The sequence below is a fragment of the Lathamus discolor genome, chromosome 3, assembly GCF_037157495.1.
Source record: "Lathamus discolor isolate bLatDis1 chromosome 3, bLatDis1.hap1, whole genome shotgun sequence".
NCBI lineage: Eukaryota > Metazoa > Chordata > Aves > Psittaciformes > Psittacidae > Lathamus > Lathamus discolor.
The window spans coordinates 65,170,504-65,185,565 of record NC_088886.1 but is presented as its reverse complement, the minus strand read 5'-3'; the positions used below and the strand labels follow the sequence as shown (position 1 = coordinate 65,185,565).

The 15,062-nt window shown below is 50.3% G+C and overlaps 2 protein-coding genes across 4 annotated transcripts; both read right to left on the bottom strand.

The window, feature by feature from the left end:
• Positions 1 to 290: 290 nt before the first annotated feature.
• Positions 291 to 5,508, bottom strand: LOC136009608 (pancreatic alpha-amylase-like). 2 transcript variants are annotated; one of them, XM_065669588.1, is made up of 11 exons: positions 5,330 to 5,508; positions 4,618 to 4,861; positions 3,889 to 4,035; positions 3,484 to 3,681; positions 2,429 to 2,659; positions 1,922 to 2,055; positions 1,709 to 1,831; positions 1,496 to 1,595; positions 1,169 to 1,290; positions 933 to 1,058; positions 291 to 607 (listed from the first exon to the last, which is right to left on the bottom strand). In XM_065669588.1, exons 2-11 carry the CDS (start codon positions 4,783 to 4,785, stop codon positions 418 to 420), a joined length of 1,539 nt encoding a protein of 512 aa, XP_065525660.1. In that variant the 5' UTR covers positions 4,786 to 4,861; positions 5,330 to 5,508; the 3' UTR covers positions 291 to 417. The 2 variants fall into 2 exon arrangements, with proteins under 2 accessions (XP_065525660.1, XP_065525661.1); XM_065669589.1 differs by lacking the exons at positions 4,618 to 4,861; positions 5,330 to 5,508 and adding an exon at positions 4,163 to 4,340.
• A 3,599-nt stretch (positions 5,509 to 9,107) lies between these two features.
• LOC136009607 (pancreatic alpha-amylase-like) lies at positions 9,108 to 14,325 on the bottom strand. Of its 2 annotated transcripts, XM_065669585.1 has the most exons (11): positions 14,147 to 14,325; positions 13,435 to 13,678; positions 12,706 to 12,852; positions 12,301 to 12,498; positions 11,246 to 11,476; positions 10,739 to 10,872; positions 10,526 to 10,648; positions 10,313 to 10,412; positions 9,986 to 10,107; positions 9,750 to 9,875; positions 9,108 to 9,424 (listed from the first exon to the last, which is right to left on the bottom strand). In XM_065669585.1, the coding sequence occupies exons 2-11, from the start codon at positions 13,600 to 13,602 to the stop codon at positions 9,235 to 9,237; spliced, it is 1,539 nt and encodes a 512-aa protein (XP_065525657.1). In that variant the 5' UTR covers positions 13,603 to 13,678; positions 14,147 to 14,325; the 3' UTR covers positions 9,108 to 9,234. The 2 variants fall into 2 exon arrangements, with proteins under 2 accessions (XP_065525657.1, XP_065525659.1); XM_065669587.1 differs by lacking the exons at positions 13,435 to 13,678; positions 14,147 to 14,325 and adding an exon at positions 12,980 to 13,144.
• Between the last annotated feature and the right edge of the window lie 737 nt (positions 14,326 to 15,062).

The window sequence follows — 15,062 nt, the reverse complement described above, 5'->3', positions numbered from 1 at the left end:
AACAGATCCAACTCTCCTGGGTGCCTACGCACTACTGGCAGCTGACTGCCCACAGCGTGGCTCATCTGGGATGTAGATGTGTCAGTACGTATCGGCCCTAGAAGTAACACGTTTCTAACTCGCCCACGTGTTGCTTTGGGTCCCATTTATTTCTTGTATTTTACGCTCTCCCCTCTTTCTCTGATGTGGGAAACGGAGTGCTGCATTGCCTTAAAACACAGCACTGCACTGCCACTACTTGTGACGCGATAAAGTTACCGTCCGGTTCAGTAAGGGAAAATACACGACTCTTCAATTTGCTTGACATTTATTAATCACTAGATACAGAGAATCACTGCTGTTCAAATACCAGGGAGTCACCGGTTACGGGGGAAACGGTAATGCAGAGACCAAACGGAGAAGGATGTTTCTCCCGAGTTACAACTTGGCATTAACGTGAATTGCCATGAATGGATCTTCAGCCTGGTTACTAATCTGGAAATTAGCCATTCCGTCCCCAGAAACATACACCTGACTCCCAGTGCATCGGTTGCCCTCCTTATCTCCAGAAATAACATCACAGTAGGTACCAGCAGGCAGCCCAGTTTGCAAACTGACGTTCATATCCCTGCGTGAAAAGAAGTGGAACCTCTTTATCCAGTGCTTCCCAAACAGGTAATTCAAACCGGGTATAGAGGCTTTCTGAACCTGATGCTACTCCCTCACTTTGAACATTTGGCAATGTAGAGGGTGAGCTTTCCGATCCTATCCCCGCTTTGCTCCCTGCGCTCCCATTTTGGCTCTCTAGACCAGGCATGCGAGCCAAGGATCTCTGGCGCAGGCTGGCGCGAGCGCCCTCATCAGGAGAAAAGGCCATTCCCCTTCCCATCAGCGTTGCTCGTCAGGGATGCTGTGCTCTTCTCTGAGGACACGGTCTTCTCCCACTGACTTACCAGTCATCGTTATTGAAAACGATGAAGCCTTTATTGCCGCGGCCAAAAGCTACTTGGTTGCTGCCGTTGTCCCACCAGTTGGAGAAAGGCTGACCGTCCACCACGTTACGGAAGACAACCATGTTCCTGAAAATGCAAGGGATTGCTGTCCCTGGGGCTGCGAGGGCTCTAAAGCCACGAGGAATTCGAAGCAAAAGCAACAACTCTTACTTCTTTTCGTCTCCACAGCGACCTACCGGATTTGATGCCAGCGATGTTCACAAACCCAGTCATTGCCACAGGTAGTGTCTGCGTTGATCGTAACGGCCTTTGTTGATCCATCGGAGTTACTTGGTGGTCCAACCCAGTCATTGACGTCCTGTAGTTCAAAGGAGAAGGTTAAAACTTCTCACTGAAAAATTCAGAGAGCCTATCTGTAGACAAAAGCTAGGTGGGGCGTCCACCTGCTAGATCCCACGTGGGACAGAGAAATCACTTCACTAATCTGAACACGCCAGACCGCTTCTCTGGCCCTCTTCTGGTCCTCCTTCACCACGAAGCTCTGTTCAGCATGACGAGCTTACCTGTCCGTTTACAAAATGTCTTGGCCAGCGAAAACTTGACATCACACGTGTGAACCCATACGGATGAGCGAGCATGAAACCAACTGCCATTTTATAAAGCCTGTTGGTTGGACAAAGAGAGTCACGAGACATGGGACGAGAAACCGTGCCAGAAAACAGAGACGCAAACAAGCAGACGGAAGAAGCACCGCCCAGACAAGAGCCGTCCTTTACCTGGCGTCCCAGAAGGTCAGAATGGAAGCCCCACCGGCCCCGTGCCCCCGCTGGTTGTCGTGATTATCCACAAAGACCAGGGCTCTGTCGGAAGGCACAAAGCCCCAGCCTTCTCCCCAGTTCCTGGCCAAAAACACAGAGACTTGAACTTACCCTGGCCACCGCTGTACCCAGGCTACCCCAGTGCGTAAGTCGCAACATCTTCATCCTTACTTTAAGTAAGACATCTTTTCTCCATTCCACTTGCGGATCACCGTCCCCAGTCTGGCACCGTATTTGAATTCCGTCACTCGGCCGTTTCCAAAGTACTCACTGCCTGTGATCGGCTCTCCACCCAAGTCAATTACCTGGTACACAGAGGAGAAACTGTGCCCCTGTTCTTGTCTCACAGAGACAAAAAAGGCAGTGTACAGGCCGCAGCATTAGCTCTTGCCTTACACTTGGAGAGAAAAGATTCAAGTATGTTTATTTCTCCTGTGCAGGTCAGCTCAGAGTTGGCAGAATACACGGTGAACACGTGTGAGAGAACACGACTAAAGAAAGAAGAGGTGAAGCTCAAGGGCAAGAAGATGTGGAGGCATTTTTAGAGAAGTACTTAGGGCTGCAGGGCTGCTCCCAAGAAAAGCCTAGCTCTCTCTACAGCAAAGGCCTCCGAAGGAGGGAGGTACAAGAGGTACTAAAGACAAAGGCAAACCATTGAGGAGAAAAGATGGAGATTACCTCCTGGTAAATGAAAGGTCTTGTTCCTGCAGAAAACCATCGAGTATTTAGATCTTTCAGCTTGTCCAGAAATGCTTTAATGTCCTCAGGCCACATATGCTTGGCAGCATCAATTCGGAAGCCTGCTACGCCAATATCAATGAGATGGTTCATGTACTGAGCAACTTCTGAGCGGACATAGTCCTTCTCCAGGGCCAGATCAAGAAGGCCAGACAAGCGACAGTCCCGGATCTGGAAAATGAAGGGAAAAAAAACCCCAGAAGAGTTAGGAGGTGCCACTCTGTCAGCTTGTAACACCTTCCAGTGAAATGCTTACACCTTTAGAGCCATGAAATCAATTCTGTTTGTTTGCCATATGACCTCATGCTCGGCATAATAAAGCTGTGGGAAGAAGAAGGAAGGGGGGACGCTGGGAGAGAGGAGGGTTTGTGATGTAGCCCCACTGTCCTGGAGATGGCTGAACAACTGCCTACGGTCGGCAAGTGCTGACTGAATTCATCGTTCCGCTTTGCTTGCGTGTGTGGCTTTTGCCTTCCCTGTTCAGCTTGTCTTTATCTCAACCCCGAAGGAGGAGCGGCAACCTTGCGAAAAGAACTGCCACACGCGTCACCAACCAAAACGAGTCAGTCGCTCAGCCAAGGGCCCAGTTTGCGCTGCTGTCAGGTTTCCATGGGGGCTCCTGATCAATATCAGCTGAGTTTACGAGCTGTAAGAAAGAGCTCACTGGCTGAGCTGAGCACACTGGGCCCACTGCAGGAGCCAGGTCCTGCACGTGCCTACGGGCAACATGTGCGGAGGGTTCTTGATTTCTCAGTACTTGGAACGTTTGGCACGAGAAGTGCCTTTCTTGACCCCATGCTCACTACTTCATTCAGTTGTCAGGTGACCAAGCACAGCTTCGGTGAGAAACCAATGCCTTTCTTTGGCCTCCCTGTAATGTTTACACAGCAGGGTTTAAGAAAAGGAGAACAAAACAAAACACAAAACCCAACAAGCAGACAAATTAGAAAAGCAAGAAAAGAAAAAGCTTTCCAACTTTTGTCCGAGAAAGTTACCTGATATTTATCACTATAACTTTCAATTTCTCCACTTCGAGTTTTACATTTGCCATCATTGAAATCCCAGGCAGAGTACGGCACAGCTGGAAATTCTCTGTTGCCGGCATTAAAGTAGCTTCCGCAGGTAGAATGAGTGCCTGAGCCACCCCCGGAGCCACACATGTGGTTGACGACAGCATCCACATAAATGCGCACCTGGAAAAGCAACAAGTGCATTTCAGTATGGTTTGCAGAGATGGGGAAGGGAGAGACAGAGCTCCACCACATCACCATTCACTCGGATTTGCTGGTCCCCTACAGTTCGTTCTCAGTTGATGCCTCCTTTGAGGAGAGAAGCACTAAATTCCCTCAGCTGATACGGCACTCCTTGCCGTACCAGATACAGATTGTCAGTGCACTTACTCCAACGTTGTTGCATCTGGTCACCATGTCTCTGAACTCGTCTTCATTTCCTGACCGAGTGCAGAGCTTGTAGCTGATGGGCTGGTATCTTTCCCACCAGGGTCTGTTTGGGTTAGTAACGACAATGTTTTCATTTGGAGGTGAAACCTGCGGAGGAAATGGTGCGCTTTGAGGGGAAATCCACTGGGTTTATTTCAAGGTTTTAAGGATCACACCTGCACTCGGCACCTCCGCCCCTCAGGGGCAGGCTCGCGCCTAACCCAGTCTCTCTCACCCACAGCGTGAGCTCAGCTCTGCGAGGTGTCTCTCTTGCAGGCTGGCAAGAAAGAAGTTTGCTTTCGTTCCTGTGGGCTGCCCGGGTCCAGCGTGGGCCTGCTTCCATGGACACGCACATGGCAGGGCTGAAGACACAGGAATTCTTTTCACTGCAGTAGTGACTACTTAGGAAAGCCAAACCTCAATTCTTATGCGCATCCCTTGGAAGAAGGCAAAGAGGAAAACCGAGCTTTTCGGCGGAAGCCCTTCAGAAGAAAGCGTGCCCCTTTCTAACTGATGTGCTAGAGAAACAAGATCAGGCACTGGCCCTGCAGGCTGTGGGGTTACTGCTTCCGTCCTCCCCTTCCCAACCCCAAAGTGACTTGGGGCTGGCTGGCTCTAATTCAGGCATTCTGATTTATTAATCGAATGCTACGCTGCCGTTTCCCGACCTACTCACAGGAAACAGCTTACCTGAACTCCTCCGAATCCATAAGGAGCTAAATAGCGCTCACACTCAAGAGCAATATCGGCCCAGCGCCATTCAAAGAGATGTACGATAGACGTCCTCCCGGCCTGAGTGTTGGGGTTGTACTGCCCCCAGCAGAGCCCTAGAGCTGCGAGCAGGAGGAGGACTCGCATGATGCCTTCAGTGTGGGGCTGCGGTCTCTCTGCTGGCAATTTATACTCCTGCAAGATGACACGGTTCCTACCGCAGCTGTCAAAATTCACACAGAGCAGATGCTATCAGTTATTATTTGGCTAGCTGGCTCGATACCCTTCTTCCGTTTTGTTTCTTCCTGGATTGCCCAACAGCTGAAGATAAAACACCTTTTCACAATGACTGTACTTTATCGTAAACCCAAATTCAGAATCGTACTCTTTCCAATCGTGCAAGCATGGATATCCAAGGGATTCCAAGAAGTAACGCACAGACCCTCAAGGGGGGCTCTGCAAGGAAACAGGAAAGGAAGGCGATAAAAAGACACCTGGAACTTTAACAGTGCTAGCAGAAGGAATGACTTTGCCAGCATTCGCAGGTGTCCAGGGCTCAGGATTAGTCCGAGCTCAAACCAGGCTACCTCTCGAGTCACTAACAGAAGTATCGCACAATACGTCGCAGGGCTGGGGGGGGGGCGGGGGGAGGGCTGCACCGGGTGAGCCACACTGGTAACCACAAACTGACCTTTTTTCATGTCTGACGGTTTTCTGGCATCGCTGCCCAGTCTCTGCTGGTTTTCTTCCCTCAGTTGCACAGAGCAAATGTTGTTCTACACGATTAAACGTGATTGGAGCTGCACGTGGTTCCCTCTCCAACAGAGACTCTGCGTAACGCTGACCAGCAGTTTCAGTGACCAGTGGTTCACCTGAGTCAAGGAAGGAAACCCAAAGTCAGCTCTAAAGGGATTATTCTCTCTACTCGCAGCAAGGATATAACAACACTCTGAGAGAACATGGAGAGCAGGGAGACCCTGACATTCAAGGAGTATCTGTGAGGAAACCAAAGAATCTGCCAAACGGCACACCCACTGCAAGATAAAAGAAACCTCAGTGCACTTTATAGCTCAACTGTCACAGGCATGCTCTTTCTGAAAGTAGCCACGCCACTGAACATGTCACATGCCTTCTTCTCCTTGCCAGAATCGGTCTTCAAGGACAAAAAGCAGAAGCGGGGCCCATTTGCCCACCTGTTCGTTTACATGTCACGGGCCTTATGAAAGGTTTCTTTTTCCACTACAACTATGACAGACTAAATTACTGCAAACGACCTTGCCTACTCGCTGACAGCAAGGAACCTGTAAGATGATTACACATCTTGCGATTACCGGTCAAGTGAGCACAGACCCCTCCCCACCATTCCTCAGTACTAACAAGAGCAACCAAAAACGTGCACCCAGTTAATTTCTACATCGCTGGTCCCGGTGTGCTTCCACTGATGTCATGGCATATCGCTGCCTGACATTGTGTTTCCAGTGACCTGCGTTTGCTCCCGAAACACGATGTTATCAGCCAAAAAAGAGGAAGGACCGGTCCTTGACAGCCGGACGCAACGGGTAGAAAATGATTTCAGGGGTGTTCCAACACAAGGCAGATGGGAACCCAGCCCTCTGCCGCCCCCGTTTGAAAACTGTGTGGTTTAATCCATTTCATCTCCCCATAGAGTTGGAAACCTGGTGGCAGCGGACCCCCGGAGGATGTGGGTTCCAGGCTTCAAAATGAGACCTCCTCATGAGCAGGCTTTGACACTGCAAATGTCAAACTTGACTTTACTTACTAACTTGAGTAAAACTGCTTTCAAGCGGGCCTGTTCTTCTATGTCCCTATGTGGCCGTATTACAGCTCTGCCCATCGCTACCATGCTAACAATGGCAGCGGTTTCCCAGTGCGGTGCTGCAGCGTCAATGTGTACGCAAGACGTACCAGCATGTGACTGAGCAGTAAACCCTGACACAAGAACAAAGCTCAGAGGAGAGAGGAAAGTGACCTGGCCAGGAGCCTCGTGGAAAATAATGCAGGTGCTGGTTGTCCACAGGTGTTGCAAAGAATGCTGACTTATCTTAGCACAAAGAGGGCTGGAGGGTGGCCTTTATTTTAGGTGAACAGCCATGTCATTGGAGTGCATCTGCTGCAATGATAACACTCTATCCCTGAAATAATTCAAACAATATCAGTATCTTCCTGGTTTAGCCAGACAGGTGTGGGGAGTTTACACATGGCTCAGCACAACAGGGATTCTAAAAACTAAAGAGCTAACAGAAGATTTTTCCAAAGATGGCAATGGGCTCTAGCTGGCTTCAACCCACGTACTTCTTTCCAGTGACAGGAGATGCCCGGCATCCTGACAGCGAGGGTATTATAGACTCCACTAACGGAGATCACGCCGATACTGTGGTCGAACCGTATATCGCAATTGTTCTGTTTTGCCAGGTGTCACGTTTGTATTACGATTGCAGTATATTTTGTATCACACGGCTGAGTCAGAAAAAGGATCTAGCATCAGTTTTCTTCAACTAAGCAGACTGGATATTAAACGTTACGCCCTGCATGTGTGGAATAGCTAAAAGAAGCTGGTCTGAGAGCATTCGACTCTGACCCAGTCAGACCAATCCCTATGTTATCGTCCACCCTGCTGCTGTTCAGCTTCACCAAGTGAATAAGCAATACTGCTGTGTTGTATCATGATGATGGCTTGAAGGGTACGTAAAGGCAGTTAAGCGCACCTGCGTCTTAAGCGCACCATCCAAGCATCCCCAGACGGATTATTAGAAAGGAATCCGTACAAGACTAAGGTAGATGGCAGTCTTAAGGCTGCTCACAGAGAGATCTTAGACTTCACTTATCATCTTCACAAAACAAGAACGTCTACATTGACTGCTGCTCTCCAGACAGGTGAGTATCTTAATACGCTCCAAGGCTGAGATTGCCCTCCTCTCAGGAAAGAAACAGTGCTCAGATTTCAGTGGTTATCTGCCACAGCAAGACCCCTGGCAACCCCAGGAAGGGTAGCAAACAGTGGTCTCAGAGAAGCACAGACACAGCTATTACCGGAAAAGATAAAGCTGTCCTAGCTGAAAGACCTAGAAAGTCATGCCACAGGGGAGACACAGTCATCACCTTGATGGTCAGTTTTCAGCTGCCAAGATACTGCCACTGTCACGCCGCTACATGAGATGTCACGCTTTTAGACCAGCTTTCCTGAAGAATGGCTTCAGGGATGTTGTAGCACAAAGTAGATGTGGATCCATCCCTTTGCCAGCCCCGTTTGCATGACGAAGAGAGGAGCCTGTCTGCTTCCAAAGAGCAGAAGGGCTCCCTGCCCTGACCCTGGTGGCAAGCGACAGGTTTGCAAATAGCTCTTACCATCCTGCCACACGGCTCTCCCACTCTTTGACACCGCTCCAGGGAGCAGCCCCAGGGGCTGTGTTTTGCCTGCAGGTCCCCTGCCCTCAGCAAGGCGGTGCTGGCCACAGCGAGCAACGGAGACAGGCGGAAGGTCTGGCCTCTGGGACAGGCACACTACCTGGCCCCTTCCTCCCACACCATCGCTGCCTTGCCAGGCACCCGGAGCCCTTGGGCACGCTGAGAGCCATTATCCACCCTCCAGCAGCTGCACGCTCTCCCTCTCCCACCACAAAAGGCAGGCCTGTCCCTAGGAGTACACCTTGACCACAAAAAGAAGACGTCCGGGCGTTCCTCTGACAGTGGCCCCTCAGGACTGCGTTGCAATGAGTATTGTAGCCAAGCAGACATTCTGACTTAAAGCAGACTCACACTGACCTCGGCATTTCCTCACGGCTGACAATGAAGTCGGGAAAGCCGCCAAGTCTGTGCTCCTTCTGCGTAGTGCTCAGAGATGTTACTGGATAGGCAAGCCAAGCCCTCCACAGAGACAAGCATATGCTGGCGTTGACGCCACTGTCCAGAGCTCTAACCCATGCTTGAGTAAACGGCGCCCTTCTCAGGCACCTTTGGAACGGCCACAGTGAACATTTGTTCCCAGCAGGACACTGCGGCTAACCAGGTAAGGTCTGTGCTTTAGATCTGTACAGGCAGAGGCGGACTGTGAACCAGGCAGCCCGCTGGCTTGACTGGTGTCATGGGCTGGAATAACTGAATTGGCATGGCCCAGCTTCCTCTGCCGATGCAGAGCCCGGGCTTTGCTTTGCCGCAAGGAACAGATCCAACTCTCCTGGGTGCCTACGCACTACTGGCAGCTGACTGCCCACAGCGTGGCTCATCTGGGATGTAGATGTGTCAGTACGTATCGGCCCTAGAAGTAACACGTTTCTAACTCGCCCACGTGTTGCTTTGGGTCCCATTTATTTCTTGTATTTTACGCTCTCCCCTCTTTCTCTGATGTGGGAAACGGAGTGCTGCATTGCCTTAAAACACAGCACTGCACTGCCACTACTTGTGACGCGATAAAGTTACCGTCCGGTTCAGTAAGGGAAAATACACGACTCTTCAATTTGCTTGACATTTATTAATCACTAGATACAGAGAATCACTGCTGTTCAAATACCAGGGAGTCACCGGTTACGGGGGAAACGGTAATGCAGAGACCAAACGGAGAAGGATGTTTCTCCCGAGTTACAACTTGGCATTAACGTGAATTGCCATGAATGGATCTTCAGCCTGGTTACTAATCTGGAAATTAGCCATTCCGTCCCCAGAAACATACACCTGACTCCCAGTGCATCGGTTGCCCTCCTTATCTCCAGAAATAACATCACAGTAGGTACCAGCAGGCAGCCCAGTTTGCAAACTGACGTTCATATCCCTGCGTGAAAAGAAGTGGAACCTCTTTATCCAGTGCTTCCCAAACAGGTAATTCAAACCGGGTATAGAGGCTTTCTGAACCTGATGCTACTCCCTCACTTTGAACATTTGGCAATGTAGAGGGTGAGCTTTCCGATCCTATCCCCGCTTTGCTCCCTGCGCTCCCATTTTGGCTCTCTAGACCAGGCATGCGAGCCAAGGATCTCTGGCGCAGGCTGGCGCGAGCGCCCTCATCAGGAGAAAAGGCCATTCCCCTTCCCATCAGCGTTGCTCGTCAGGGATGCTGTGCTCTTCTCTGAGGACACGGTCTTCTCCCACTGACTTACCAGTCATCGTTATTGAAAACGATGAAGCCTTTATTGCCGCGGCCAAAAGCTACTTGGTTGCTGCCGTTGTCCCACCAGTTGGAGAAAGGCTGACCGTCCACCACGTTACGGAAGACAACCATGTTCCTGAAAATGCAAGGGATTGCTGTCCCTGGGGCTGCGAGGGCTCTAAAGCCACGAGGAATTCGAAGCAAAAGCAACAACTCTTACTTCTTTTCGTCTCCACAGCGACCTACCGGATTTGATGCCAGCGATGTTCACAAACCCAGTCATTGCCACAGGTAGTGTCTGCGTTGATCGTAACGGCCTTTGTTGATCCATCGGAGTTACTTGGTGGTCCAACCCAGTCATTGACGTCCTGTAGTTCAAAGGAGAAGGTTAAAACTTCTCACTGAAAAATTCAGAGAGCCTATCTGTAGACAAAAGCTAGGTGGGGCGTCCACCTGCTAGATCCCACGTGGGACAGAGAAATCACTTCACTAATCTGAACACGCCAGACCGCTTCTCTGGCCCTCTTCTGGTCCTCCTTCACCACGAAGCTCTGTTCAGCATGACGAGCTTACCTGTCCGTTTACAAAATGTCTTGGCCAGCGAAAACTTGACATCACACGTGTGAACCCATACGGATGAGCGAGCATGAAACCAACTGCCATTTTATAAAGCCTGTTGGTTGGACAAAGAGAGTCACGAGACATGGGACGAGAAACCGTGCCAGAAAACAGAGACGCAAACAAGCAGACGGAAGAAGCACCGCCCAGACAAGAGCCGTCCTTTACCTGGCGTCCCAGAAGGTCAGAATGGAAGCCCCACCGGCCCCGTGCCCCCGCTGGTTGTCGTGATTATCCACAAAGACCAGGGCTCTGTCGGAAGGCACAAAGCCCCAGCCTTCTCCCCAGTTCCTGGCCAAAAACACAGAGACTTGAACTTACCCTGGCCACCGCTGTACCCAGGCTACCCCAGTGCGTAAGTCGCAACATCTTCATCCTTACTTTAAGTAAGACATCTTTTCTCCATTCCACTTGCGGATCACCGTCCCCAGTCTGGCACCGTATTTGAATTCCGTCACTCGGCCGTTTCCAAAGTACTCACTGCCTGTGATCGGCTCTCCACCCAAGTCAATTACCTGGTACACAGAGGAGAAACTGTGCCCCTGTTCTTGTCTCACAGAGACAAAAAAGGCAGTGTACAGGCCGCAGCATTAGCTCTTGCCTTACACTTGGAGAGAAAAGATTCAAGTATGTTTATTTCTCCTGTGCAGGTCAGCTCAGAGTTGGCAGAATACACGGTGAACACGTGTGAGAGAACACGACTAAAGAAAGAAGAGGTGAAGCTCAAGGGCAAGAAGATGTGGAGGCATTTTTAGAGAAGTACTTAGGGCTGCAGGGCTGCTCCCAAGAAAAGCCTAGCTCTCTCTACAGCAAAGGCCTCCGAAGGAGGGAGGTACAAGAGGTACTAAAGACAAAGGCAAACCATTGAGGAGAAAAGATGGAGATTACCTCCTGGTAAATGAAAGGTCTTGTTCCTGCAGAAAACCATCGAGTATTTAGATCTTTCAGCTTGTCCAGAAATGCTTTAATGTCCTCAGGCCACATATGCTTGGCAGCATCAATTCGGAAGCCTGCTACGCCAATATCAATGAGATGGTTCATGTACTGAGCAACTTCTGAGCGGACATAGTCCTTCTCCAGGGCCAGATCAAGAAGGCCAGACAAGCGACAGTCCCGGATCTGGAAAATGAAGGGAAAAAAAACCCCAGAAGAGTTAGGAGGTGCCACTCTGTCAGCTTGTAACACCTTCCAGTGAAATGCTTACACCTTTAGAGCCATGAAATCAATTCTGTTTGTTTGCCATATGACCTCATGCTCGGCATAATAAAGCTGTGGGAAGAAGAAGGAAGGGGGGACGCTGGGAGAGAGGAGGGTTTGTGATGTAGCCCCACTGTCCTGGAGATGGCTGAACAACTGCCTACGGTCGGCAAGTGCTGACTGAATTCATCGTTCCGCTTTGCTTGCGTGTGTGGCTTTTGCCTTCCCTGTTCAGCTTGTCTTTATCTCAACCCCGAAGGAGGAGCGGCAACCTTGCGAAAAGAACTGCCACACGCGTCACCAACCAAAACGAGTCAGTCGCTCAGCCAAGGGCCCAGTTTGCGCTGCTGTCAGGTTTCCATGGGGGCTCCTGATCAATATCAGCTGAGTTTACGAGCTGTAAGAAAGAGCTCACTGGCTGAGCTGAGCACACTGGGCCCACTGCAGGAGCCAGGTCCTGCACGTGCCTACGGGCAACATGTGCGGAGGGTTCTTGATTTCTCAGTACTTGGAACGTTTGGCACGAGAAGTGCCTTTCTTGACCCCATGCTCACTACTTCATTCAGTTGTCAGGTGACCAAGCACAGCTTCGGTGAGAAACCAATGCCTTTCTTTGGCCTCCCTGTAATGTTTACACAGCAGGGTTTAAGAAAAGGAGAACAAAACAAAACACAAAACCCAACAAGCAGACAAATTAGAAAAGCAAGAAAAGAAAAAGCTTTCCAACTTTTGTCCGAGAAAGTTACCTGATATTTATCACTATAACTTTCAATTTCTCCACTTCGAGTTTTACATTTGCCATCATTGAAATCCCAGGCAGAGTACGGCACAGCTGGAAATTCTCTGTTGCCGGCATTAAAGTAGCTTCCGCAGGTAGAATGAGTGCCTGAGCCACCCCCGGAGCCACACATGTGGTTGACGACAGCATCCACATAAATGCGCACCTGGAAAAGCAACAAGTGCATTTCAGTATGGTTTGCAGAGATGGGGAAGGGAGAGACAGAGCTCCACCACATCACCATTCACTCGGATTTGCTGGTCCCCTACAGTTCGTTCTCAGTTGATGCCTCCTTTGAGGAGAGAAGCACTAAATTCCCTCAGCTGATACGGCACTCCTTGCCGTACCAGATACAGATTGTCAGTGCACTTACTCCAACGTTGTTGCATCTGGTCACCATGTCTCTGAACTCGTCTTCATTTCCTGACCGAGTGCAGAGCTTGTAGCTGATGGGCTGGTATCTTTCCCACCAGGGTCTGTTTGGGTTAGTAACGACAATGTTTTCATTTGGAGGTGAAACCTGCGGAGGAAATGGTGCGCTTTGAGGGGAAATCCACTGGGTTTATTTCAAGGTTTTAAGGATCACACCTGCACTCGGCACCTCCGCCCCTCAGGGGCAGGCTCGCGCCTAACCCAGTCTCTCTCACCCACAGCGTGAGCTCAGCTCTGCGAGGTGTCTCTCTTGCAGGCTGGCAAGAAAGAAGTTTGCTTTCGTTCCTGTGGGCTGCCCGGGTCCAGCGTGGGCCTGCTTCCATGGACACGCACATGGCAGGGCTGAAGACACAGGAATTCTTTTCACTGCAGTAGTGACTACTTAGGAAAGCCAAACCTCAATTCTTATGCGCATCCCTTGGAAGAAGGCAAAGAGGAAAACCGAGCTTTTCGGCGGAAGCCCTTCAGAAGAAAGCGTGCCCCTTTCTAACTGATGTGCTAGAGAAACAAGATCAGGCACTGGCCCTGCAGGCTGTGGGGTTACTGCTTCCGTCCTCCCCTTCCCAACCCCAAAGTGACTTGGGGCTGGCTGGCTCTAATTCAGGCATTCTGATTTATTAATCGAATGCTACGCTGCCGTTTCCCGACCTACTCACAGGAAACAGCTTACCTGAACTCCTCCGAATCCATAAGGAGCTAAATAGCGCTCACACTCAAGAGCAATATCGGCCCAGCGCCATTCAAAGAGATGTACGATAGACGTCCTCCCGGCCTGAGTGTTGGGGTTGTACTGCCCCCAGCAGAGCCCTAGAGCTGCGAGCAGGAGGAGGACTCGCATGATGCCTTCAGTGTGGGGCTGCGGTCTCTCTGCTGGCAATTTATACTCCTGCAAGATGACACGGTTCCTACCGCAGCTGTCAAAATTCACACAGAGCAGATGCTATCAGTTATTATTTGGCTAGCTGGCTCGATACCCTTCTTCCGTTTTGTTTCTTCCTGGATTGCCCAACAGCTGAAGATAAAACACCTTTTCACAATGACTGTACTTTATCGTAAACCCAAATTCAGAATCGTACTCTTTCCAATCGTGCAAGCATGGATATCCAAGGGATTCCAAGAAGTAACGCACAGACCCTCAAGGGGGGCTCTGCAAGGAAACAGGAAAGGAAGGCGATAAAAAGACACCTGGAACTTTAACAGTGCTAGCAGAAGGAATGACTTTGCCAGCATTCGCAGGTGTCCAGGGCTCAGGATTAGTCCGAGCTCAAACCAGGCTACCTCTCGAGTCACTAACAGAAGTATCGCACAATACGTCGCAGGGCTGGGGGGGGGGCGGGGGGAGGGCTGCACCGGGTGAGCCACACTGGTAACCACAAACTGACCTTTTTTCATGTCTGACGGTTTTCTGGCATCGCTGCCCAGTCTCTGCTGGTTTTCTTCCCTCAGTTGCACAGAGCAAATGTTGTTCTACACGATTAAACGTGATTGGAGCTGCACGTGGTTCCCTCTCCAACAGAGACTCTGCGTAACGCTGACCAGCAGTTTCAGTGACCAGTGGTTCACCTGAGTCAAGGAAGGAAACCCAAAGTCAGCTCTAAAGGGATTATTCTCTCTACTCGCAGCAAGGATATAACAACACTCTGAGAGAACATGGAGAGCAGGGAGACCCTGACATTCAAGGAGTATCTGTGAGGAAACCAAAGAATCTGCCAAACGGCACACCCACTGCAAGATAAAAGAAACCTCAGTGCACTTTATAGCTCAACTGTCACAGGCATGCTCTTTCTGAAAGTAGCCACGCCACTGAACATGTCACATGCCTTCTTCTCCTTGCCAGAATCGGTCTTCAAGGACAAAAAGCAGAAGCGGGGCCCATTTGCCCACCTGTTCGTTTACATGTCACGGGCCTTATGAAAGGTTTCTTTTTCCACTACAACTATGACAGACTAAATTACTGCAAACGACCTTGCCTACTCGCTGACAGCAAGGAACCTGTAAGATGATTACACATCTTGCGATTACCGGTCAAGTGAGCACAGACCCCTCCCCACCATTCCTCAGTACTAACAAGAGCAACCAAAAACGTGCACCCAGTTAATTTCTACATCGCTGGTCCCGGTGTGCTTCCACTGATGTCATGGCATATCGCTGCCTGACATTGTGTTTCCAGTGACCTGCGTTTGCTCCCGAAACACGATGTTATCAGCCAAAAAAGAGGAAGGACCGGTCCTTGACAGCCGGACGCAACGGGTAGAAAATGATTTCAGGGGTGTTCCAACACAAGGCAGATGGGAACCC